The sequence below is a fragment of the Cebus imitator genome, unplaced genomic scaffold (genome assembly GCF_001604975.1).
Source record: "Cebus imitator isolate Cc_AM_T3 unplaced genomic scaffold, Cebus_imitator-1.0 Scaffold102, whole genome shotgun sequence".
Classification (NCBI taxonomy): Eukaryota; Metazoa; Chordata; class Mammalia; order Primates; family Cebidae; genus Cebus; species Cebus imitator.
In genome coordinates, this window is record NW_016107417.1 from 1,597,723 (window position 1) to 1,622,953 (window position 25,231).

At 51.4% G+C, this 25,231-nt stretch overlaps 3 protein-coding genes and 1 non-coding gene across 24 annotated transcripts in view; 2 read left to right on the forward strand and 2 right to left on the reverse strand.

Moving 5' to 3' along the window:
• PC (pyruvate carboxylase) overlaps window positions 1–6,281 on the forward strand; it is a 111,263-nt gene extending 104,982 nt beyond the window's left edge. For 2 of the 4 annotated variants that reach the window (XM_037741560.1, XM_037741559.1), the window contains exons 11-21: window positions 1,474–1,618; window positions 2,005–2,094; window positions 2,185–2,406; window positions 2,892–3,048; window positions 3,542–3,782; window positions 3,891–4,140; window positions 4,327–4,571; window positions 4,675–4,854; window positions 4,932–5,180; window positions 5,420–5,560; window positions 5,646–6,276. In XM_037741560.1, coding sequence (XP_037597488.1) covers window positions 1,474–1,618; window positions 2,005–2,094; window positions 2,185–2,406; window positions 2,892–3,048; window positions 3,542–3,782; window positions 3,891–4,140; window positions 4,327–4,571; window positions 4,675–4,854; window positions 4,932–5,180; window positions 5,420–5,560; window positions 5,646–5,894 — 2,169 coding nt within the window. In that variant the 3' untranslated portion in view covers window positions 5,895–6,276. Of the gene's footprint in view, window positions 1–1,473; window positions 1,619–2,004; window positions 2,095–2,184; window positions 2,407–2,891; window positions 3,049–3,541; window positions 3,783–3,890; window positions 4,141–4,326; window positions 4,572–4,674; window positions 4,855–4,931; window positions 5,181–5,419; window positions 5,561–5,645 lie in introns of all 4 variants that reach the window. The other 2 variants (XM_017536991.2, XM_037741558.1) reach the window with 1 other exon arrangement.
• Window positions 292–11,681, reverse strand: RCE1 (Ras converting CAAX endopeptidase 1). 13 transcript variants are annotated; one of them, XM_017537012.2, is made up of 8 exons: window positions 11,360–11,674; window positions 11,132–11,234; window positions 10,954–11,037; window positions 10,612–10,690; window positions 9,942–10,109; window positions 9,741–9,812; window positions 9,418–9,480; window positions 293–714 (listed from the first exon to the last, which is right to left on the reverse strand). In XM_017537012.2, the coding sequence occupies exons 1-8, from the start codon at window positions 11,566–11,568 to the stop codon at window positions 392–394; spliced, it is 1,101 nt and encodes a 366-aa protein (XP_017392501.1). In that variant the 5' UTR covers window positions 11,569–11,674; the 3' UTR covers window positions 293–391. The 13 variants fall into 13 exon arrangements, with proteins under 13 accessions (XP_017392503.1, XP_017392501.1, XP_017392511.1 ...); XM_017537022.2 differs by having other exon boundaries at window positions 520–714; window positions 9,418–9,524; window positions 11,360–11,669; XM_017537019.2 differs by having other exon boundaries at window positions 538–714; window positions 9,418–9,535; window positions 11,360–11,670.
• CUNH11orf80 (chromosome unknown C11orf80 homolog) overlaps window positions 11,680–25,231 on the reverse strand; it is a 107,337-nt gene continuing 93,785 nt past the window's right edge. For 4 of the 6 annotated variants that reach the window (XM_037741562.1, XM_017537000.2, XM_017536998.2 and 1 more), the window contains 3 exons: window positions 16,988–17,066; window positions 11,937–12,157; window positions 11,680–11,837 (listed from right to left, as the gene is read on the reverse strand). In XM_037741562.1, the coding sequence (XP_037597490.1) occupies window positions 11,772–11,837; window positions 11,937–12,157; window positions 16,988–17,066 (366 nt within the window). In that variant the 3' untranslated portion in view covers window positions 11,680–11,771. Of the gene's footprint in view, window positions 11,838–11,936; window positions 12,158–14,180; window positions 14,482–16,987; window positions 17,067–25,231 lie in introns of those variants that run through there. The other 2 variants (XM_017536999.2, XM_017537006.2) reach the window with 2 other exon arrangements.
• LOC119472499 lies at window positions 21,706–21,826 on the forward strand. The gene has a single exon (XR_005201651.1). It is a non-coding gene; the product is annotated as a U6atac minor spliceosomal RNA (small nuclear RNA).

Sequence of the window (25,231 nt, forward strand, 5' to 3'; positions counted from 1 at the left end):
GAGGTGGGGGCGAGGCTCAGATAGGCACAGCACTGCTGGCCAGCCCCACTCTGGTGAGCACCTGGCAGGCTGGTGGGGGGGGCATCTTTCCTATCCAGGCCTCCAGGTGATAGGGGTCCATGAGTAGAGGCCAAGCTCAGAGAGGTCCGGGCGGCCTTGAGTCCCTATCGAAGGTGCCAGCAGAGATCATGAATAAATGATGACGCATGGGGATGTTTTCACTGAAGTGGAAACTTGCCCACAGGGCTGTTGCTACACAACCACAGGCCATGCTTTCACATGGAGGACCAAGCTCCCAGCCATGTGGCCTCACGGTCTTGGAGCGCCTCTCACAGTGCTGGCTCCCATGTCCCCATATGGCCCTTTAAGTCATTGTTGCCCTGTCCCAGTCTCATATTGTCACCCAGGCATTTAATGAGTGGAACCGAGGGCCCCTGTATACAAAGCCCACTGACACATGCCTCAGGCAGCGCCCTGCCCCCAAGGGTTGCCTTGCAGATAAACAAAATGATGAAGCCGAGGGGTGCGCTTGCCTACAGCTGGTTCCTCCAGGGCCTGCTAGAAAGGTCAGCTGAGGGTATGAGGACAGGACGAAGGCCTTTGAGTTCAGATGTTCAGGAAGAATGTCCCAGGCAGGTGCAAAGATGTGGAGCACAAGGCAAGTTTGATGTGGCTGGAGGCAGCAGTGATGAGGAAGGTGGTGGAGGGTGTGGCCTGAAGATGGAGAAGAGGTCACGAGGTCCAGAAATGGCCCTGGTCGAATCCTCTGGTCCAGTGTCGTGGGAGGAGTGGGTGGTGAGGATGATGGATGCTTTTGGTAACTGGGGGGACAGTGGGGCACCCACTGGGCACAGGAGGACTGGGTGCACAGGCAGGAAGCTGGTTGTGGACTTGCTGAACTTTCATGAGGGGTGAACCAGGAGAGGCTTGGGAGGCAGCTGCATCTCTGGGTCTCGGCCCTGGAGGCAAACCCCAAGTGCTGGGATCACTGTCACTGGCGACACAGCCCTGGGCTGGGGCCACCTGGGGAGCATGTGGTGTGTGAGGAGCCAGGGAGGAAAGGGACAGGAATGCAAGAAGGCTTAGAAGTCCAGGGAGAGAGCAGCAAGGTGGGAGTGTGCCCGCTGGACTCCGCTGGGAGGAGTGACTTGGTAAGCATGCCAGAGCGTGGTCTGTTGCAGGCAGGGCCCTCTTTAGACAAGCGTGGGCAGGGGGGCGAGGGTGGCTGCTGTGGGCCATGCTGCTGGAGGAAAGGCTGAGCCCTATTCTAGGCTTCCGGGAGGCAGGAGGGGTGGCCTTCAGCACACGCTTTGGGGTAAACAAGGATGGAAGGAGCAGACCCAGCCCCTGACAGCTTAGGGGGCTCTGCCAGAGTTGGGGGTGGCCCCAGGGGGGGCACCTCTAGCCTCTTCTCTTCTCCCTTCCCTGCCTATGCTGCATGGTGATGCCCTCCCACCCACCTCTGTCCTGCAGACCAACATCCCCTTCCTGCAGAACGTGCTCAACAACCAGCAGTTCCTGGCCGGCACCGTGGACACCCAGTTCATTGATGAGAACCCAGAGCTGTTCCAGCTGCGGCCCGCGCAGAACCGGGCCCAGAAGCTATTGCACTATCTCGGTCTGGCCTGAGACTGCACTCCCCTCCCCTGCTTTCCCCTCCCTAATTGCTTCCTCCTACCTCCTTGCCACTCCCCATGACCAAAGAACTTCCCAGTACCCCCTGCCCCTCAACCCTGCCCTCATTCTGGACCTGCCTCCTTTTGTCCCTCACCCCCCATTCACCACCCTCCTTGCTCCTGATCCGAGAGTCCCCCTGCTTTTCCATCAAGAGGTCCCCACTGCCTGGATCCAGGAGGCCCTCGCTTTGGAGAGGACAAGGGCCAGCTAGAAGCCCAGGGATCCTGGAGGGATGTGTCCTTGTCCCCAAACCCACCTACTCTCACTGCTGCCCTCGACTCAGCCTCTACCCAGCCCACCCTTACCCACTGCCTGCTCTCTCCCCAGGCCATGTCATGGTAAACGGCCCAACCACCCCGATTCCTGTCAAAGCCAGCCCCAGCCCCACGGACCCCATTGTCCCTGCAGTGCCCATAGGTAGGTGAGATCCATTCTGTCAACTCATGGGGAAGACAGGATGCCATCTGCATCCTGCAGGATGGGCACCAATGTCCCTGTCTGCCCTAGGCCCGCCCCCGGCTGGTTTCAGAGACATCCTGCTACGAGAGGGGCCTGAGGGTTTTGCTCGAGCTGTGCGGAACCACCCGGGGCTGCTGCTGATGGACACGACCTTCAGGGATGCCCACCAGTCTCTGCTGGCCACTCGTGTGCGCACCCACGATCTCAAAAAGATCGCCCCCTATGTTGCCCACAACTTCAGCAAGCTCTTCAGCATGGAGAACTGGGGAGGTAGGCTGGCATGTTGGGCAGTGCCTGGCAGGAATTGGGTGCCCACTGTCTTACCAGTCCCGAAGGATTAGGCCACTGGGGACAAGCTAACACGAAGAACAAAGAGGACGAACTGAAGAAGGCACAGCGTCCTCTCCGGCTAGGCCTGGTGCTGGCATGAGGTTGCTGAGCTGAGGCCAGGTGCATCCTGGGAGGCTCAGGGTCAGGAGGAGACACATTCCTCTTAGTTAATTATAACACAGACAGAGGAGATGGGATTATAAAGGGGGCACAGAAGGGACATAAATGAGCCTGGTCTCAGGTCTGCCCCTGAGAGATCAGCCAAGGGAAACATCTGTGGGGGCTGGAGCAGGGAACACAGGCACCATGAGGATGGGCAGGACCTGGTATTGGGGCCAGAGGCTTGGGCTGCAGAGCTAGCTGCAAGGCCTGGTGGGGTCCCCCAGACACACACAGCTCACCTGGGCCTCTCGGTTCCTGTGCAGGAGCCACGTTTGATGTCGCCATGCGCTTCCTTTATGAGTGCCCCTGGCGGCGGCTGCAGGAGCTTCGGGAGCTCATCCCCAACATCCCTTTCCAGATGCTGCTGCGGGGGGCCAATGCTGTGGGCTACACCAATTACCCTGACAACGTAGTCTTCAAGTGAGCCTGGGGTGGGGTGGGCAGACACTACCTGGTGTGGTCCAGAGGGTACTGAGCCACGTCGTGATGGCCTCTGTTCCCCAAGGTGGGCCTAACACCAAGTCTCTCTGCGGCCACACGCAGCAGGGGCTACTGTTTGGAAGTATCGGGAAGCATGGAACTGGACGGGCTTCTAAATTACCCCTCACTCCTGTGGCAGTGCAAGGCCTGAGGCATGGCCCAGGTCACTGGGTGCAGGACTGGGACTGGAACCCAGGCCTCGGGACTCCTTGCTCAGTGCCCTCTCCCACGGCCTGCCACTGCACCAGCTGATCCTCCAAGGCCTGGTCCACACTTGTTTGCACAGCTCCCACCTGTGGATGCCACAACCCCGGCCAGGCCAGACCCCCAGATCTCATTTCCCAGGGGCAGCAGAGTGGGTGAGGCAGGAGTCAGGGAAGACTGTTCAGAGGGAGGTGGGGTAGGGCTCAGCCCTGGGCTTTCTCACCCTCAGGTTCTGTGAGGTGGCCAAAGAGAATGGCATGGATGTCTTCCGCGTGTTTGACTCTCTCAACTACTTGCCCAACATGCTGCTGGGCATGGAGGCGGCAGGAAGTGCCGGTGGTGTGGTGGAGGCTGCCATCTCATATACGGGTGACGTGGCTGACCCGAGCCGCACCAAGTACTCACTGCAGTACTACATGGGCTTGGCCGAAGAGCTGGTGCGGGCTGGCACCCACATCCTGTGCATCAAGGTGCCTGGGCCACTTGCCCATCTCTCCCTCTCTGCCTCGGCCCTGTCCCCCATCACAGGCACACATCCTGCCCCTCTACCATCTTTCTCTCTCTCCCACTTACCCTAGGACATGGCTGGGCTGCTGAAGCCGGCGGCCTGCACCATGCTGGTCAGCTCCCTCCGGGACCGCTTCCCTGACCTCCCACTGCACATCCATACCCATGACACGTCAGGGGCAGGCGTGGCAGCCATGCTGGCTTGTGCCCAGGCTGGAGCTGATGTGGTGGATGTGGCAGCAGATTCCATGTCTGGGATGACTTCACAGCCCAGCATGGGGGCCCTGGTGGCCTGTACCAGAGGGACTCCCCTAGACACAGGTAGGAAGAATGGCAGCCCGTGGTCACGCCCCTCTCAAAGCTGCAGCCACCACCAGTCCGTGTTGGGCCTGCCTAGAATCTGGCCTTGCCACCACCTGACCTGAGTCAGAGATGGGACCTGAGCTAGCTCTGGGTCCTGGAGTCAGCACATTTGTAAGGCATTCTCTGACTCTGGCCTCCCTGCAGAGGTGCCTCTGGAGCGCGTGTTTGACTACAGTGAGTACTGGGAGGGAGCTCGGGGACTGTACGCGGCCTTTGACTGCACGGCCACCATGAAGTCTGGCAACTCTGACGTGTATGAGAATGAGATCCCAGGGGGCCAGTACACCAACCTGCACTTCCAAGCCCACAGCATGGGGCTTGGCTCCAAGTTCAAGGAAGTCAAGAAGGCCTACGTGGAGGCCAACCAGATGCTGGGTGACCTCATCAAGGTAATCCCGGCCCAGGGCTCCTGCCTGCCCCAGCCATGCGTGTACCTGTCGCTGAGCCTCCCCAAGGTGCCTGGCACCCTAACCTCCAGGGCCTTCTCCTCAGGTGACACCCTCCTCCAAGATCGTGGGGGACCTAGCCCAGTTTATGGTGCAGAATGGATTGAGCCGAACAGAGGCCGAAGCTCAAGCAGAAGAGTTGTCCTTCCCTCGCTCCGTGGTGGAGTTCCTGCAGGGCTACATTGGTGTCCCCCATGGGGGGTTCCCTGAACCCTTTCGCTCCAAGGTAGGGAAGTCCCAGCATGACATGAGGGTGTGGGCTGGATGCAGGAATCAGGCCTGATCCTCCACTTTGCTCCCCAGGTACTGAAGGACCTGCCGAGGGTGGAGGGGCGGCCCGGAGCCTCCCTCCCTCCCCTGGATCTGCAGGCACTGGAGAAGGAGCTGGTGGAGCGGCATGGGGAAGAAGTGACCCCGGAAGATGTGCTCTCAGCAGCTATGTACCCCGATGTCTTCACCCACTTCAAGGATTTTACTGCCACTTTTGGCCCCCTGGATAGCCTCAATACCCGCCTCTTCCTGCAGGGACCCAAGATCGCAGAGGAGTTTGAGGTCAGTGGCTCTGGTGCTTGTCCACACTCCACCCTGGCCCCCTGCCCCAGAGCTCCAGAGTTTAGCTTGGCTGTCACCCAGCCTTGGAACTGTGGGAGCAGAAAGGACCCTTGAGACTGGGAGCCAGGCCTTTAAGAACAAGGAGCCAAGGCCCAGTGTGGGGACTTCCTGGGGCCAGGGCGGGGGGACTGCTCTCCCAGTTTGCCCTCCAGTCCTGAGTCTGCAAACCCTCCCTGCAGGTGGAGCTGGAGCGGGGCAAGACACTGCACATCAAAGCCCTGGCCGTGAGCGACCTGAACCGGGCTGGCCAGAGGCAGGTCTTTTTTGAGCTCAATGGACAACTGCGGTCCATCCTGGTCAAGGACACCCAAGCCATAAAGGTATTGTCTCCCCCAGGGCCAATACCTGGGTGGTGGGGCTTGGCTGGGCCCAGGATCTCATGTCCCTTCTGCCCTGTGTCTGCAGGAGATGCACTTCCACCCCAAGGCCCTGAAGGATGTGAAGGGCCAGATTGGGGCGCCCATGCCTGGGAAGGTAATAGACATCAAAGTGGCGGCAGGGGCCAAGGTGGCCAAGGGCCAGCCCCTGTGTGTGCTCAGTGCCATGAAGATGGAGACTGTGGTGACCTCACCCATGGAGGGCACTGTCCGCAAGGTCCATGTGACCAAGGACATGACACTGGAAGGTGATGACCTCATCCTGGAGATCGAGTGATCTTGCCCCAGGTTAGCACCCTGGCCGTCCCCAAGCCTTCAACAGAAGCTGTGCTGCCACGGCAGGCCCAGGCCAGCCAGTGCCTGATGCCAGGAAGGCTGGGCCATGGAGGTCCTCCACAGCTGGACTGGAGACACCGCCTGCGGCGGCTCATTCCTCTCAGCCATCATCTATCCTTTCCCCTGGCCAACAGCGGCTCACATGTTCATCATCTCATCTCTTGCCAAATAAGGGTCACCTTCTCACTGGAGACTACACATGGTGGGTCAGGTGGTCCTAGGACCCAGGGGAGGTTTAGGGGGTCCTATCTCCTGGGGGAAGGGGGGCTCTAAGATGTCCCAGGTCCTGGGAAGTTTGCTCAATAAAACTGGCTTTCCCTGCCCTCCATGTTGGATCCAGTGCAGCACCCCCATGCTTAGTACAGCCCCAGCCTGTACCACTCAGCAGTGGGGTTTGCGTCTCAAGCTCCCTGTGGGTAGGCAGGTCAGGTGTGTCTTCCTCCTCAGAAGGTATTGAGGATGACATCGTGGCCCTATTTTAAGTCACTATTGGGTGCCTACTGCGTATACTCCCCAAACAGGACTAGTACTGAGCTTGCTTGAGGGGCGGGGCCTATTCTAAGTACTTAACACCTATTAACTCAAGGAATTAATCTTCATCCTCTTATGGACACAGAAATCAAGTCACAGGAAGATTACATAATTTGTCCAGGACTCCACAACTAGTAAGAGAGGGATGAAACCCAGGCCCTTGGCAGACTCGCCTCCCAGCCCCACTGTTTTATTTTCTAAAACCCGAGGCCTCCCACATCAGTTTGCAGGTAAATGCAAGCAGGTACCACCTTCTGGGCAGTGGGTGAGACCCTTGGGAATGGTGATCCAGCAGAGTCTCGTGTGCACTTTGGACGTGAGGATGTTGGCGGGAGGTGAGGAGGAGTCCAGGGTCTCGGGTTTTAACCCTGTCGCTCCCCATGACCAGCCCTCCAGTTCCCTTTCCTGCAGCGGGGACAGTAACCCTGCCTGTACCACTGCCCTCCTGCCCGCAGTTAGGAGGAGAATGGTGGGGGGCAGGGGTAGAGGCTGGCCAGTTCCTGAGAAGGAGGGGGTGGGGAAGCTGATGCAGGAAACACCAGCCTTTGGAAAGGAAGAGGTGGGCAGGGCCCAGAGCCCCTGACCCTAGCAGGTAGTACATCCCCAGCACCCAGCAGCCCTCTGCCCAGTGCTCCCAGTGCCAGTCCTAACCTTTGGGGTGGGCAAGTCACAGTGGGTTTGGGCCTCTTCCTTTCTGGACCTTGAGGTCCCAAATGTGCCCCAGGAGGCAGATGTGTGACTATGAATGGTCGGTGAGTCAGAGCCAACCTGCAGGCATCATAAGGGAGTGACTGCACATCCCTTTTCTTTCCCTCAGCCTCAGGGAAGGGGACTTGGGACAACCTCCTTAAATTAAGCCTATAATAGAACTTAAAGGGCTAATGCCCACCGCCCACCCCCACCGAGACAGAGTCTCCTGTTGCCCAGGCTGTAGTGCAATGGAGCAATCTTGGCTCACTGCAACCTCTGCCTCATGGGTTCAAGCAGTTCTCCTGCCTCAGCCTCCCAAGTAGCTGGGATGACAGGCACCTGCCACCATGACTGGCTAAGTGTTGGGTTTTTTTTTTAATAATTTTTTTTTTTTTTTTTAAGATGGGGTTTCACCATGATGGCCAGGCTGGTCTTGAACTCCTGACCTCAGGCAATCCACCTCGGCTTCCCAAAGTGCTAGGATTACAGGCGTGAGCCACCACACCTGGCAGTTTTTGTATTTTTAGTAGAGATGGGTTTCACCATGGTGGTCAGGCTGGTTGGTGTCGAACTCCTGACCTCAAGTGATCCAGGGCTAATACTCTTTCAAGAATCTAGTTTTAAAGGTACAGACAGGGAAATGAGAACCCTTCCAAAGACAATGGAGAGCAGGCAGAATACTAGCAGGTTCTGAGAAGGACCCTGGGGTCACCGTATTGCTTGGCAAAGTCCCTGCCATCCCCAGGGCAGCAGCCTTTGTTCTGGGTTCCTCTGGGGCAGAGGTCCAAGGTGGAAAGAACCAGAAAAGCCTCTACTGGTGGTTCAGAGGTAGGTTCCTCTCCCATTCTGAACCTGTTTCCTCTTGTGAAAAACAAGGCTGGCAGACTGTGGAGGTCCTGGCAGAGGCTTCAGGCCAATCATCCTCACCCCACAGGAGACAGGCCAGAGGCTCCAACGCTCAAGCCAGGGCCAGGGCTCCCACTTCCTGAGCCTGGTAGCCAAGGCACAGGCCCCAGGATGAGCTGGGCTCACACCTGGTACTTGCAGTCTCAGACCTACCTACACTAGGACTTTGGGGCATGGTTCAGGAAGGAGGAAGCCACAGGGCCCCAGCAGCCAGAGCTCCCAGCCTATCCCCAACTCCAGGGAACCACCTGCCAGGATACACTACCCCAAGGTCAGCATTCAAGGTAGCTAGGATAAGTGGTGGGCATACTCCCAAGAGCTGCCTGCAGTCCTAACACAAGATCCCAAACAGACCAATTCCAAAAGTCCAAGGCCATGTTACCCAAGTTAAATCTCTTTAATATCCCAATACAAAGTCCTGATGCAAAAAGATGAGAAAACCCAGGAAGTTGGGGGTGGGGGTGGGTAGAGGTTTTATAAATAAAAAACCCCCGAGCAGCTTTTCAGAGGCAGAGGAGCTAAGAGAAGCAGCAGTCCAGAGTGAGGAAGGGAGTGTGTGGCTCCTGGGACCTGCCCCTTGTCCCCTCACTCACAGCTGCTCGTAAACACCCCTTTCAAGAGGGGTTGCACCCTTTGGATATCTGCTCCTTTCTCTTGGTCCCTGGGATTCAACTAGCTCTGGCTTCAATCCCCTACAAAAATTCCTGAGATCTCGAGGACCCCAGCCAGTCCCTCCCCTGCAGTACCCTTTGGTGGGGAGGGCTGGGGAGCCAGTGAGAGTTCATAGTGTATCCCGGAGCGTAGGTCAGGAGCACAGGGGAGCCTCTGAGTCCCCTGCCCGCTCCAAAAGCACACAAAGGGGAAGGCTGCCGTAGAGCTTGGGGTCCGTGAGGGGCTGGAGCAGTAGCAGGAAGAGTCCCACACCCAGGGCATAGCCTGCCAGCAGGGGCCGCCTCTGCGGGTGCTCCAAGGCCGCGCAAACAGCGGGGAAACCCATGTAATTGCAGAAGGAGTGGCAGAGAACCGGCCCAATCAGGTGTCCTGGGGAGAGGAGATAGCAGCTCAGGGAGCAGCCCTACCACCACCTCTGGCCCTTCCAGGGCTAGTGACCCTCATCCCCTGAAACAGATCATCAAGATCCCACCACCCTAGCCATCCACCCGCACACCATGGCCTCTGTTCCTTTCCACCTCTCAGACCTCACCAAGCTGAGGGCCCTGGTTCAGCCTATCTCAAGGACTGCAGTAGAAGAACTTGTTCCTAGAACAAACAGTATTCCCCATTCTCCCACCCACTCCTGTGGGCCCCCAGGGACCCATGAGAGACTGAGGACCAACCTGTACGGATGAAGAGGAAAGCAGTGTAGGCACCGAAGACAGCTGTGTAGGAGAACTGGAACGCTGGAGACGGGGAGGCCGCGAGTGACCACACCTGCACGTCCTTCCTGCCCCAGCACTACACACCCATCAGCCAAAGACCGACCATCCCCTCCCCGGGGGCAGTGACTGCCTGCCCCACCACCTACAGCTGTCCTGCACCCCAACTCCCATGGTCAGTGGCCCCTCCAATACTATAGCCCTCTGTTCCCAATTCCTCCTCCAGAGTGGCCATTAGGGACATCATCACACACCCTAACCCAGGCCAGCTCACCAGAACTCACCAGCAGACAAGAAGATGTTCCCCACACTGCTCTGGCGGAAACGCAGCTGCTCAATAATGTGGTGAAAATGGGCTGGGAAAAAGGTGACAATCACATCACAGTCATTCCTTCCAGCCTCCCACCTATGCCTGACCCTCACCTCAAGCCCCGTTCTCAGCTCTCATCCTGAGAATACACCAGTACCAAGCTAGCCAGACTCACCAACTCCAAAAAAGAGCGGACAGGTGAACACAGCAGGGCCCAGGCCCATGCATGGCGCTAACATGGGCAGCATACAGGCCCGGAACACCAGCTCCTCTGTCAGGGGGGCGATCACTTGGTTCCGCAGCCAACGCATGTCTGTGAGGCAGCGGGCCCAGGAGCGGGGGGCTGCAGAGGGAAGTCAGGACAAGCTGTGAGTGACTGGCTATGGGACAATAAGACCCCAGAGACCCCAAGGGCTCCTCTCCCACAACTTTACCCTGGCCAAACTCAGGTTAGGCATCAATACTCCTGAGAACGGGGGTGTGGACACAACATAAACCCAGTGTCTTGAGATGCCCTGAAGAGAAGGCATTAGCTGAGGCAGGGCATCCTGGAAGCAAACTAGAGATGCCAAAATTTAACCAAGACCAGCTCTGGTTGGGGAGGCAGGGGACAATGCTCTCTGGTCCACACCAAATACTGCTGGGAGTCCCCAGATGACTTTTTGGACACTGGGAATCCATCCTTATAGGCCACCTAGCTCTATGGTTTCCATTTTGCTGATGAGAAAACACACGCAGAAAGATGACATTCCACAAGTCCAGATGAAACCAGGAGTCCGCTGACCCCCTCCCCCATTGTCCTGGACTACCTGTGCCTACTTTTCCCTTCAGCCTTTAAGACTCACCCAGGACAACCTTCAGCCCATCTGCCAGGTCACAAGGGCAATCCATAGAGAGCTGCATCAGGGGGCCCAGGAAAAGAATCTGAGAGCAAAAAAATAGGAGACATCAAAGAAAACACTTTCACCACAACCCACCGCTTTTGTCCAGAACTTTGCCCTTGTCCCTGTGAGGCTCCAAGCTTGAAATCCTCACAACCAGGATTTCCAGCCCATGCATACCGGAGGACCCTGGGGCCATCTCAAAACTCCTGTCTTCCATCAGCCAAAATCCGAACACAATCAAGAGGCCACCGCGCATCAGGCTGATAAAGACCAGGGGAGGAAAGATACAGCTGGAGCACTCACCATGGTCAGCAGCAGGGGCAGCAACGCTGCTGGGAAAATGCCCTCCAGCCTGAAGCCCATCAGCGTGAGCAGGGATGTGCCTGGCTGAGCCACAGGAAAGGGGGCATCAGTCTTGCTTCCTCCCCCAAAGATCCCTGAGCTCTCTCCCTCGTTGCCCTTTACCCCGCCTCCTTCGCACCTGGATGCCTGTGAGTTCCCTCCAGAGCAGCACGCACAAGGGTGAGAGACTGGACACCACCAGGACGCTGGTGAAGCGCCGCTTGATGACGGCGGGATGGTCCCTACGGAGGGGACAGCAAGTTCAGCGGGCGCCCATCAGTACGGCCCCGCCCCCGGCTCGCCCAAGCTCCGCCCACAGCCCCCGCCTCGCGGGGGCGCGGGTTCCGGCCGCGCGCAGCCCCCGCACCTGGGGAGTTCGCTCTTCCAGACGTAGAGGCTGCCCACGTAGGAGCAGGCGAGGCTGAGGCAGGAAAACACGGACACCCAGCAGCACAGTCCGGGGCCCGGACCGCCCAGTGCCGCCGACTCGGACGGCCGCTGCGGCCGCGACACCGACAGCAGGCGCAGCCCGTCCCCGCCCAGCGCCGCCATCGCGCCCCAACCCGCGGCGCGCATCAGTGACGCAGCCGCGTGGCAGCGTGGGTGACGTCAGGCCGCGGCGCGGCTCCAGGCCCCGCCCCGCCCCGGCCCGATGCGGAAGCGGAAGCGGAAGCGGAAGCGGAAGCGGACGGGATAAGCGCGGCGCAGTTTTATTAAACCACGGACAGGGGCTGCCCGCAGCCTCCCGGCCGGCGGACACTCGCAGAGGGAAACCGGGCTCAAGGCCCAGGGCTGGGACTCAGCCATTCTGACAGGTTGGAGACCTCCTGCAGCCACAGCGCGTCCTGTGGGAACAAAGGGGGTCCAGGGTGAGAACCCCTTGGCAGCGGCCCGTGGCCCGCATCTCCTCCCGCGCCCTTCCCTCGCGGGCCTCGCCCAGTTACCTCCAGGTGGTTCCCAAGGCTCGCCCTGCCCGGTGTCAGGGCCCTGCTGTGAGTCTCGCAGGCCTCCCTTCCGCTAGGAGTGAGGGGGGCCGCGGTGGGGGCCCGGCCGCCTAGGGCAGCCTCTGACAGGCTTGGGGCCCTGGCAGAGTACAGAGTTCGCATATCCTCCACGCTGGGGCTGCCCCTCTTGAGCCTCTTGTTTTCTGCTTGCCCGCTGGTATCTAGTAGAAAACAACAAGCTCCCTTCATTCTTACTTTCATGGTCCTGTGTTAGAAAGACCCTTGGGGCAGGGGGAAACAGGGAGCAAGGGCGCCGAAGAGCTCTTCCCACCGCATCCCTGTCAGCAAATCCCGTCCACACCAAAACCCTGCAGCTCCGGGGGCTTCAGGAGCAGCCCGAGGCTGCAGAGAGGTTTCAGGGCCTCCCTATTCTCCCGCTCACCTGGGCGGGAGATTGTCCCCAGCTCTCATTTGGGTCAGGCCGCTCAGTAGCTTTCTGCACGCAGATTCTTCCTGGAGTCTACACTGACAGGTTCCTCTCCCTGCCAGCCTCTGTCTCCCCTCACCTCTCTAGCCTCAGTTCTGTCTCCTTTTGTTGCTCATGTTGAATTGGGCAGTGCCCATAGGCAGCTTTCCTGCTCTTTTAACTGATTCATTTGTCAAATTAAAGCGAGTTTAGATGGATAGATTCTTCCCAAGCAGGTCCTGGAGATGCATATCAACGAGCTTTTCCCTGAGAGAAGCTCACAGATGCTAGGAGGGTTGCAGACGTGTGTACAAAGCCCAAGGTGAGAACAGAGAGGGAAGCCGACCACCTCTGGATGTTTAGAAAGGTTTCCCTGAGGAGATACCTGAACTGGGCATTTTTGTTTTGAGACAGGTCTTGCTCTGTTGGCCAGGCTGGAGTGCAGTGGCACAGTCCCGGCTTACTGCAACCTTGACCTCCTGGGCTCAAAGGATCCTACTGCCTCAGCTGCAGCTTCCGGGGTACCGGGAACCACAGACGCGTGCCACCACACCGGCCAGTTTTCTTTACTTTTGTAGAGACGGGGTCTCACTGTGTTGCCCAGGCTGGTCTCAAGCTATCCTCTTGCCCCTGCTTCCCAAAGTGACGGGACTACAGGCGTAAGCCATCACTCCACCCCAGAGCTAGGTTTTGAAGGATGAAGAGTGATTGCCAAACACCACAAGGGATGGAAAAGGAATTTTCTGCTGAAAGTTATGCAAGTAAACTATGCAAAGGTATAAAACAACCTCCTACATAAATTTTTGTCTTTTAAAGATGGGCTCTCAAAAGAAAAAGAAAAACAAGAAGTTGGGGTCTTGCTTGTCACCCAGGTCGGAGTGCAGTGGTGCGATCATAACTCACTGCAGCTTTGAACTCCCAGCCTCAGCCTCTTGAGTAGCTGGGGCTAAAGAGGTGTCTAGAAATAGATTTTCATCTGTAGGAGATAGGAAGCCAGTAAAGAGTTTTAAGCACTGGTAAAATATATTGGTAATTTTGTACTAAAGAAAGATCATTCTTTCAAAGATGTGGCTTAGATCAAACTAGAGACTGGAAGACCTTAAGAGCCCAATGACAAGTGAAGACAGTGGGGATGGCAGCATCACCAGGAATCAAAAGTACTCATCAGGCCTAAGTGATAGGCATTGGTGATCACCTGGATGTAGGGCATGAGAATGAGAGGCCTCTTGGCCAGGCGCAGTGGCTCAGCCTGTAATCCTAGCACTTTGGGAAGCCCAGGTAGGTGGATCATCTGAGGTCAGGAGTTTGAGACCAGCCTGCCCAACATGGTGAAACCCCATCTGTACTAAAAATACAAAAATTTGGCCGGGTACTGTGGCTCATGCCTGTAATCCCAGCACTTTGGGAGGCTGAGGCAGGCAGATCACAAGGTCAAGAGATCGAGACCATCCTGGCCAACAGGGTGAAATCCCGTCTCTACTAAAAATACAAAAAATTAGCAGTGCATGGTGATGCGTGCTTGTAGTCCCAGCTACTCCAGAGGCTGAGGCAGAATTTCTTGAAACTGGAAAATGGAAGTTGCAGTGAGCGAGAATCGCACCATTGCACACTAGCCTGGTGATACAGCGAGACTCTGTCTAAAAAAAAAAATTTGCTGGGCATGGTCGTGGGCACCTGTAATCCCAGCTACACAGGAGGCTGGGGCAAGACAGTCACTTGAACTTGGGAGGTGCAGGTTGCAGTGAGCCGAGATTGCGCCACTGCACTCCAGCCTGAGCTGAGCAACAGAGTGAGACTCTGTCTCAAAAAAAATAAAAAAGAATGAGAGGCTTACTTGAATGAATCCAAGATTTCAGATGCGATAAATTGGATAGTGTGCTATTAATCATGACGGAGACTAAAGTAGTAACTTTAGTCAGGAGAGAGGAAACTGAGGTACCAATGGGACCTCCACGAGGGGCTGCCTAGTGAGCAAATGAATCTCCCATCTGGCACTCATTAGAGGCCTTGGCTAGTCATACCAATTTGAGAGTCTTCAGCCCAGAAGCAGTAGTCAACAGCTGGGATGGAAGATGGAAGCTGGGGAGACAGCAGGATGAGCACTATTTAGGGATGACCAGAATAAAGTAGGTGAAGAGAAAAGCTTAGAGAGGGAAAAACCAGGCAAGTCATAGTCTTAACAATGCCAAATTCTGCACATAGTTCAGATACAATGAAGGTAAATGCAAAATTTGGTAAGTAAGAGACTTTCCCTAAGGGGAGAAATTTCGGAGGCCACAGAGAAAGCAAGTACGCTATGAGGGAGAGAATGAGAGGAAGAAAGGAAGACAGGGTGCATGCAGCTTGTGGTTTTGAGATCTTTGGCTGAGATGTGATGGAAAGAGGTTGAGGATAGGTGGAGGAAGTTTAAGGTCATGGGAGATTTTCTTCTGGTGAAATGAGAGCTTGATCAGCTGAAGGAAGGGAACTCATGGGAGAGCTGAAGGTGCAGAAGTGATAACTGATGCGAGCAGGTCCCAAGAAAGCAGGAAGGACGAGCCCACCATGAGCCTGGAGGGGATGCGTCCCTACACTGATGACATTCTACAGTGGGAGGGTACAAGTTGGGTAAGTTTACTGCTGAAGCAGGAGGCACAGACTGGGTAGATTTTTTTAAAGAATGGAGTAGCCACTGAGGTCAAGGGCCAGAAAGGCAAGGGAAAGGATTGACAAACCAAAGGCTTCTGAGTGACTGAACCACGGATGGATGGTAGCATCAGTACACACTTTGGTGATTTTCCTCAGCAGAGCTGCCCATGGTGAGACATAGGACGATGCTGATGAGAGCTGCAGATCTGTAGGGCAGAGCAGCTCAAGCCATCCTCCAGGGGTTCCACCAGATTATAAACACCTAGTTTTTAAGCTCGTGTGGCACAGTGGAGAAAACGGGCTTTGGAGGCAGCAAGCTGAAAGTCAGTACCTCATGCGAAGCATTATGCCTGACCTGAGCCTGGGTTCTCTCATTTGTTAGAGAGGATCCATGCCACCCCCCTCTCCCCGCCCCCAGAAGGGCACTGTAAGGACTAAATCAGATAAGGTCTGTGGAAGAGCCCAGCATCTCCCCAGGGTCCACAGAAGGTACTGAATTAAATATTAATTTTCTTCCTTCTACAGGAAGGTACTTATTCTTTTGTCTCTTGTGACTGCATAAATACTAAATTGTATGTATCATACTTGCATTTTTTTAAAAATCTCCAAATCTAAATTTATAAAAATAGATTCTTTGCTTTGTACAAGCCTTCACAGCAGGATTCTTTTCAGTAGCAACAGCCCCCACAACATTTAAAACATGGTTCAGTTGACAGTGATTCAGGGACACATCTGAGGCCTAAGCATAAGCGTGTATGTGTTGTAGCTGTGACCCTAGAAAGAGGGATTTACCAACCAAGCATAGGTGCTGAAGTCACAATCCCCAGCTTCCCTTGACCCAGATACTGTTTTATCTGAAGGACTCAGGATCTGTAGGAGGGCATCCCTGCTAATTCAAACTCAGGCTGCCTGAGTTTGAATTCTGGCTCTGTCATTTACTGGCTGTGTGGCCTTGGGTAAGTTTATTGATATCCATGGGCCTCAATTTCCTCATATATAAAATGAAAATAATAACAATACCTATAGCTCCTAGGATTGTTTTGAGAACTAAGAGCATTGGTACATTTTAAAAGCTCAGAATAGGACCTGGCACCTCTGCCAGTGACTGTGACAGCTACTGTACACCTGCTGCTGTTGGCTGGGAAGGCTGTTTTAAGTATTGCAGGAGACATGTGTGGAGAAAAGACTTCAGTATAATTGCCATCACAACACATGCACTGACACTTCCCCACAGCACACATTAAGAGTGACATGGTGCCTGCACCTGGGAGCAGCCTCCAGATCCCAAATCGTAGTAGTAACCAAAATGGGGAGAGCTGCAGCATCAACCCCAGTACTCCAGAAAAGATGTGAAGGAACCAACTAGATTCAGGGCCTTGAATCTGCGGATTACCTACCCTCACCCCATCGTGTGCAGCTATCTGTAACTACACAGAATGTATTTAAAAATTCTAGTCCTATCTTCACTTCTCTGGGGAGGGACTACCTGCTGCTACCTTGAAGACCCAGAGTGGTCGGGCGCGGTGGCTCACGCCTGTAATCCCAGCACTTTGGGAGGCCGAGGCGGGTGGATCACGAGGTCAAGAGATCGAGACCATCCTGGTCAACATGGTGGAACCCCGTCTCTACTAAAAATACAGAAATTAGCTGGGCATGGTGGCGCATGCCTGTAATCCCAGCTACTCAGGAGGCTGAGGCAGGAGAATTGCCTGGACCCAGGAGGCGGAGGTTGCGGTGAGCCGAGATCGCGCCATTGCACTCCAGCCTGCGGAACAAGAGCGAAACTCCGTCTCAAAAAAAAAAAAAAAAAAAAGACCCAGAGTGGCAGCAACAGCCAACTAAATTGCGGAAGGGCACCGCTGTAATAGAAGGTACAGTGGAATAGTTTGAAAGTTTGAACTCGTTTTTTACTTCCCTAACTGCAGTCCAGGGCTCAATTGAAAAGCTTAAACCTTACCTGTTAGGAGCTCCAGGCTGCTGTTATCAGGTGTGTCCTCAGTGCTCTGAGCTGAGTCCTTTTTCTCTAGGATTAGCTGCTTGAAAAATTAAAGTCCTACGTGAGTTTTGCAGAAACATGAACGAGCCCTAGTGAAACAAGAGTGTGCCTATCGCTCACCTCACAAGGCTGTCTGCCCTCACCTGGAATTCCCTCTTCCTCCTGGCTCATGAATCCCATACCCAGCCTCCAGCCTTCAGGGTTTCCCTCTGTGGATCCTTCTGCACTCTGGCTACTCACGGCACATCCTTTTTCTCTGAACTCTGGTGTCTTGCCTACTGCCCGCTCTACTCATCAGGCTCTGTGTATTCTGCAAGTATGCTATGTGGCTGTTCATCAAGTAATGTGCATATGTCCATTTTCTACACCTTAAATCCCTTGAAAGGCAAGAATCATCATGCCTCTATCACTTTATAGCTAGCAGAGTCCCTTACACAAGGTAAACTTGAGAAAGTCAAACCTGGGAAGTCAGAGGGTATATTCTGCAGTCATCTGTAGCCTTGAAACCTGCCACAATGGTTAGTCCAATAATTTGGACAGAGAGGTTCTTACTGTGACCAGAACCCAATCCTCCCAGCTCCTTTTCAAGAATACAAATGTATAAAAATAGATATCCACTTCCTCAAAAATTTGTGGTTGGGTATGGCGCCTGTAATCCCAGCACTTTGGGAGGCCAAGGCCGGCACATCACTTGAGGTCAGGAGTTCGAGGCCAGCCTGGCCAACATGGTGAAACCCCATCTCTACTAAAAATACAAAAATTAGCCAGGTTTGGTGGTGGGCACCTGTAATCCTAGCTACTTGGGAGGCTAAGGCAGGAGAATTGCTTGAACCTGGGAGGTAGAGGTTGCAGTGAGCCGAGATTGCGCCATTTGCACTCCAGCCTGGGTGAAGGAGGCTGAGGCGAGCAGATCACGAGGTCAGGAGTTCGAGACCAGCCTGATCAACATGGTGAAACCCTGTCTCTATAAAAATAAAAAAATTAGCCAGGCATGGTGGTATGTGTCTGTAATCCCAGCTACTCTGGAGGCTGAGGCAGGAGAAATGTTTGAACCCAGGAGGCAGAGGATGCAGTGAGACAGGATTGCGCCACTGCACTTCAGCCTAGCAACAGAGCAAGACTCCATCTCGGAAGAAAAAAAAAAAGGCAAAAGATTTGAATAGACATTTCTTCAAAGAAGATATGCAAATGGCCAATAAGCACATGGAAAAAATACTCAGCATCAATATTCATTAAAGAAATGCAAATCAAAACCTGTAAATTACTTCACATGCACTAGAATGCCAATAATAAAAACAATGACAACTGTTCATGAGGGTACAGAGAAATTGGAACCATCACACGGTACTGGCAGGAATGTAAAATGGTGCAGACTGTGGAAATCGGCTTGAAAGTTCTTTAAAAAGTTAAAGTGTTGTATGACTCAGCAATTCTACTCCTAGATATATACCTGAGAGTTACAAACATGTCCACACAAGTGTTCATAACAGCATATTCATAATAGCTAAAAAGTAGAAAAAGCTTGTGTTCATCAACGAATTAATGAACAATGAGAGTTACAAACATGTCCACACAAAAGTGTTCATAACAGCATATTCATAATAGCTAAAAAGTAGAAAAAGCTTGTGTTCATCAACTAATTAATGGATAAACAATGTGGTATATCCATACAATGGACTATTATTCAGCCACACAAATGGATGAAATTATTATGTGTTATATGGTATAACATAGATGAACCTTGGGAACATGCTAAATGAAAGTCACACAAAGGCCACATGTTGTGTGGTTCCATCTACATGAAGTATCCAGAATAGGCAAATCCATAGAGATGGGAGGTATATTAGTGGTTGGCAGGGTTGAAGGAAAAGGGGAACTGGGACTCACTGTGAATAGATACTGCTAATGGCATGATGGAGATGTTCTGGAATTTTCTGGTGATGCCTGCATGGCACAGTGAATATACTTAAAGCCAGTGAGTTTTATTCTTTAAAATGGTAAATTTTATGGTATATGAATTATCTCTATAAGACATCTATCATATATTGTGTACTAAAACAAGTTTTAGTTCCCAAGTAATTACATTTCAAGGAACATAGAAGGGGCAAAGATAACCTAAAGATGTGAAGAAAGAAACAGGATATTTCCCAAACATTTTTTTTTCTTGAGAGATACTACTTTTTTTTCTTGCTTTAGCTTGGGAAATCTCATATAATAGATAAACCTTTCTCCTATCTTGAAATTGGTCTTATCAAGGAATTACCTACATGGAAATATAAAGCTCTAGGCCTATGTGGGAGCCTTGCATGTCCTGCATTCATCATCTGTCCCTCAGATAAGACAGCCCTGACTTCAAGATACACTTCCTTGGATTTTTTTTTCTTTTTTTTTGAGATAGAGTCTTGCTCCTGTAGTGTAGGCCGGAGTGCAGTGGTGCGATCTTGGCTCACTGCAAACTCCACCTCCTGAGTTCAAGCAGTTCTTCCTCAGCCTCCAGAGTAGCTGGGATTACAGGCATGCACCACCATGCCCAGCTAGTTTTTGTATTTTTAGTAGAGACGGGGTTTCACCATGTTGACCAGGATGGTCTCGATCTCTTGACCTCGTGATCCACCCGCCTCGGCCTCCCACAGTGCTGGGGTTACAGGCTTGAGCCACCGCGCCCGGCCCAGTTTTTGTATTTTTAGTAGAGATGGTTTCACCATGTTCGCCAGGCTGGTCTTGAACTCCTGATCTCAGGCGATCCACCCACCTTGGCCTCCCAAAGTGCTGGGATTACAGGCATGAGCCACCGTGCCCGGCCCCTCCTTGGATTTAACACTATAAGACATTTATTTCTAGTCCACCCTACCCCCCTGCCCACCAGAAACAATGCCTTTCCTTAGAAAATTGCCCTTCTGGGTTTAAGTTCTAACTCCCCCGACACACCTATGACATTAAACCCTGGAGTACTATCTTGGTCACACCTCCCTGGCCCACTGTCTCTGTTCCAACATTCAGACTTAAAATATCCACTCCTAGCCAGGTGCAGTGTTGCACACCTATAGTTCTAGCTACTCAGGAGGCTGACACAGGAGGATCACTTAAGTTTGAGGCTGTAGTGTACCATGATCACACCTATGAATAGCCACTGCATTCCAGCCCGGGCAACATAGTGAGAACCTGTCTCTAAAAAAAATAAAACTATACCCTCTCCATTCTTATTCTGTAACACTCTAAATACATACACATTCCCTCATTTTTTTTCAATTTTTCAATAAAGCATATAGTAGATGATTTTCTTTCCTATTACTCAAGAGGTCAGCTATTCTACCTTTCCTGTTTGGAGATGGAAACAGAATGGCCTACGGGTAAAAGAATCTGACCTGTCATCCTTAGTCTTGTAGTTTTATCTGAAGCCACTGGATGCCACTCTTGTACCACTAATAAGTTATTTATCACTAAATGGCCATTATCAGAGGGAAACCCGATCTTGAGTAGAGACAGAAGCATGGGTTCTACTCAATGACCTGGATCACTCATCTTCCCTGGGCTTGCAACCCAGTCCTCTATGTTAACAGTATTACCAGACTTCAGAGCCAGGAGATCTCAGTACAAATTCTAGCCATGTTTTACTGACTGTGTGACTCTGGGCAAGTTATGAAAGTTCTGTAACCAGTTTCTTCATCTGTAAAATGGTTAAACTGTGACCTGATTTATAACATCTTTGCAGAGATTAAAGTGAAAATCTTGGCACAGATTACGGATTCAGTAAGTGTTCCTTCCTTCCAAGACCTATGACTACTGGTAAAACCTTGAGTTCACTAGCCATCTGCTAAGTTAATTGGGCTATGAATGGCCCTGAGGCTATGAGCCATGAGTATAGCAAAAGAACAGGGTAAAAGAGGTCAGATAATTTTTTTTTTTCCCTTTAGACAGAGTCTTGCTCTGTCACCCTGGCTGGAGTACAGTGGTGGCACGATCTTGGCTCACTGCAGCCTCTGCCTCCTGGGTTAAGGCAATTCTCATGTCTCAGCCTCCTAAGTAGCTGGGATTACAAGTGTGTGCCAACAGGCAAGGCTAATTTTTGCATTTTTAGTAGAGATGGGATTTCACCATGTTGGCCAAGCAGGTTTCAAACTCCTTACCTCAAGTGATCCATCTGCATCAGCCTCCTAAAGTGCTGAGATTACAGGAGTGAGCCAATGCACCTGGCCCAGATGATGTTTTTTAGGTCTTACTGGAATATCAGAGGCCCAAGTAAAAGGACTTCACAGGCTGAAACACTCCTAGATCCTGAGTGGTCCCTAAATCCAATGGCAGATACTTTTTTTTTTTTTTTTGTGAGACAGAGTGTTGCTGTATCACCCAGGCTGGAGTGCAATAGCACCATCTCAGCTCACTGCAATCTCTGCATCCCAGGTTCAAGCAATTCCCTGCCTTAGCCTCCCAAGTACCTGGGATTACAGGCGCCTGCCACCACGCCCAGCTAATTTTTTGTATTTTTAGTAGAGACGGGGTTTCACCATGGTGGCCAGGATGGTCTCGATTGCTTGACCTCGTGAGCCACTGCGCCCACCTGGCAGGTATCTTTAAGAGAAAGGCAGAGACTGGGTATGGTAGCTCGCACCTGTAATCCCAGCACTTTGGGAGGCCAAAGCAGGCAGATCACCTGAGGTTAGAAGTTTAATACCAGCATGGTGTTGTATGAAAGGAGAGAAGGTTAGCACTCCCCTTGACAAGGATGGAAGAGGCCCTCGGGCCTGACCACACGCATACGGAGACCAGCGTGGCCAACATGGCAAAACTCTGTCACTACTAAAAATACAAAAAGTAGCCGGGCACGGTGGTGGGCGCCTGTAATTCCAGCTACTCGGGAGGCTGAAGCAGGAGAATCGCTTGAACCCTGGAGGCGGACGTTGCAGTGAGCTGAGATTGTACCACTGCATTCCAGTCTGGGTGATAGAGTCTTAGTCTCAAAAAAAAAAAGGCAGAAAGAAATTTGAGAGACAGGGAGAAAGCAACATGAAGACGGAGTTACAGTTTGGAGTTATGCAGGCTACAAGAAGCCAAGGAACAGTTTCCATCAGAAGCTAGAAGAGGCAAGGCAAGAAAGGATTCTTCTCTAGAAACTGGAGGAGTTATGGCCCTGCCAACACCTTGATTTTGGACTCTGGCCTCCAGAACTGTGACAGAATAAATTTTGGTTGTTCTTAAACCTTCAAGTTTGTTAATTTCTCACAGCATTCCCAGGAAACTGATAGAAAGCATTTTAGCTTTATTTACTCAAGGTGTGGACAGCAGCTTTCCAAGTCCCTTTCCAGTCAGAGGGAAGCTGGCAAGAGTATTTGGTGAACCAGCTGAAAGGAACAGCAGACACATTCCTGGGAAGTGCATCCTAGAAGGCATAGCCAGCATGAAAAGGTATGGTGAAGGGAGCACTGACAGGGGTTTACTGCTGCTCCGTGCCTCTCTCGTCACACTGAAGAGGAGAATGGCCAAGTGCACTAGATGCTGTGATCCTTCGGTGCCTGGGCACCTAAACTTCCCCACCCAATCGGGCAAGCAGATACAAGGGGTAGAGAAGATACAGAGGAGGTGCCAAAGGCCCTGTTACTCATTTTCTCAGAAACAGTGACCATAGTTTTTATAACTATTGAAATATAAACTGACAGAGTAAACTGCATGTACAGAAAATGTACAATTTTATAAGTACACATGTCCATACCTGTGAAACCATCACACAATCAACATGATATTCATCTCCCTCCAAGTGTCCTGCTGCCCTTTATAATCATTCCCTCCAACCCTCCCACCTTCTAGTAACCACTGACCTACATAGATTAGTTGGCATTTTTATAGAATTATATATAAGTACAAAGAGTTTGTACTCTAATTTCTGGATTTTTTTCACTCACCATGCTATTCAAAGATTCATCCATGTCACTGTGTTTCAATAGTCCTTTTATTGCCACGTAGTGTTCCTTTATACGGATCTACTACAATTTGTTCATCCATTTACCTGTTGATATTGTTTCTCATTTTTGGCTATAACAAGGGTGCTGTGAAGATTTGTGTACGAGTCTTTGTGTGGACATGTGCTTTTACTTCTCTTGGGTAAATACCTAGGAGTGAAAGCGCTAGGTCATGTGGTAGGTATATGTTTAACTTTATAAGAAGCTGCCAAACTGTTTTCCAAAGTGCTTGTTCCATTTTTCATTTCCACAGTGTAGTACATGAGTTCACTCCTCTACATGCTTGTCATCACGTGGTATAGTCAGGCTATAGATTCCAGTGGCATGAAATGGTTATCACATTGTGATTCTTCTTTGAATTTTTGTTATGACTGATGATGTTGGGCATCTTATGTGTTTATCTGCCATTTGTGTATCTGTAGCTTCTTTTGTGAAGTGTGTTCAAATCTTTTGGTCATAAAAAAAACTGGTTTTTCTTATTAATGAGTTTTAAGAGTTATTTATATATTGAGGATATCATGGTAAGGTTTTTAAGTAAACATTCAATTAAAAAAATAGATACAGTGCTATCAGGTATGTAGGGATACTTCTTTTTTTTGAGAGAGTCTCGCTCTGTCACACAGGCTATAGTGCAATGGCATGATCTTGGCTCACTGCAACCTCCACCTCCTGGGTTCAAGCAATTCTCCCTCAGTCAGCCTCTTGAGTAGCTGGGATTACAGGCATGCACCACCACGCCTGGCTAATTTTTCTATTTTTAGTAAAGACAAGGGATCACCATATTGGTCAAGCTGGTCTCGAACTCCTGACCTCCAGATCCTCCCAAAGTGCTGGGATTTCAGGGGTGAGTCACCATGCCCGGCCTGATAATCCTTTTAATATCTGATGCTACCTTTCTCATTTCTGATAGTGGCAATTTGTGTTCATTCTTTTTATTCTGATTAGTCTAGCTAAATGTTTATCAATTCTATTAATCTTCTAAATGAGCCACCTTTTACTTTTTTTGATTTTTCTCTATTGTTTTTCTGGTTTCTGTTTTACTGATTTCCATTCTGATCTTTATTAGTTCATTTCTTCTGTTTAAGTTGTGTTTAATTTGCTCTTCTTATTCTAGTTTAAGGTGGAAAGTGATGTCATTGATTTGAGCCTTTTTTCTTTTCTAACACAGGCATTTTCCCCTCTAAACACTACATCAGCTACAACCCACAAATTTTGATAATTTTCTTTCTCATTTAATTAAATTATTTCTAATATCCCTTTGATTTCTGTGTTTAATCCATGGGTTATTTATACATATGTCATTTAATTTCCAAATATTTTGGAATTTTCTAGCTATCTGTTACTGATTTTGCGTTAATAATTCTATTATAGTCAGAAACATACTTTTATGACTTAGAGACTTTAAAATGTATTGAGACATATCTAATGCCTTAGAATATAGTCTGTCTTGTTAAAAGTTCTTGTGCACTTGAAAATAATGCATATTCTTCTGTGGCTGAACAGAGTTTTTATAAATGCCTATTGGGTCAAAGTGATTGAAAGCACTGTTCTGACTTTCTGTCTCTACTTATCCTATCAATTATTCAGATAATTATGTTGAAATCTTGAAATATAATTTTGGATTTGTCTATTTCTCCTTATAGTTCTATTAGTTTTATGTATTTTTAAGTATGTATGTATGTATGTATGTATTTTGAGGCAGGGTCCCGTTGCTACCCAGACTGGAGTGTAGTGACGTCATTTTAGCTTACTGCAACTTCTGCCTCCTGGGCTCATGCAATTCTTCCACCTCAGCCTCTCAAGTAGCTGGGACCACAGGTGTGTGCCACCACGCTTGGCTAATTCTTCTATTTTTTTGTAGAGACAGGGTTTTGCCATGTTACCCAGGCTGGTTTTGAACTCCTGGGCTCAAGCAATCCACATGCCTCTGCCTCCCAAAGTGTTGGGATTATAGTTGTGAGCCATCATGCCCAGCCCTAAGGCCGGGCGTGGTGGCTCAAGCCTGTAATCCCAGCACTGTGGGAGGCTGAGGCGGGTGGATCACGAGGTCAAGTGATCGAGACCATCCTGGTCAACATGGTGAAACCCCGTCTCTACTAAAAATACAAAAAATTAGCTGGGCATGGTGGCGCGTGCCTATAATCCCAGCGACTCAGGAGGCTGGGGCAGGAGAACTGCCTGAACCCGGGAGGTGGAGGTTGCGGTGAGCCGAGATCACGCCATTGCACTCCAGCCTGGGTAACAAGAGCGA

Bases quoted from the DNA above. Each gene is read 5' to 3' on its own strand.
- RCE1 (XM_017537009.2), bottom strand. From the start codon at position 11,568: ATGCGCGCCGCGGGTTGGGGCGCGATGGCGGCGCTGGGCGGGGACGGG. The intron at 11,038-11,131 runs GTGCGAAGGAGG...CCTGTGGCTCAG, and splicing joins GGGAACTCACAGGCATCCAG to CCAGGCACATCCCTGCTCAC. The intron at 10,691-10,953 runs GTGAGTGCTCCA...TTTTGCTCTCAG, and splicing joins TGCCCCTGCTGCTGACCATG to ATTCTTTTCCTGGGCCCCCT.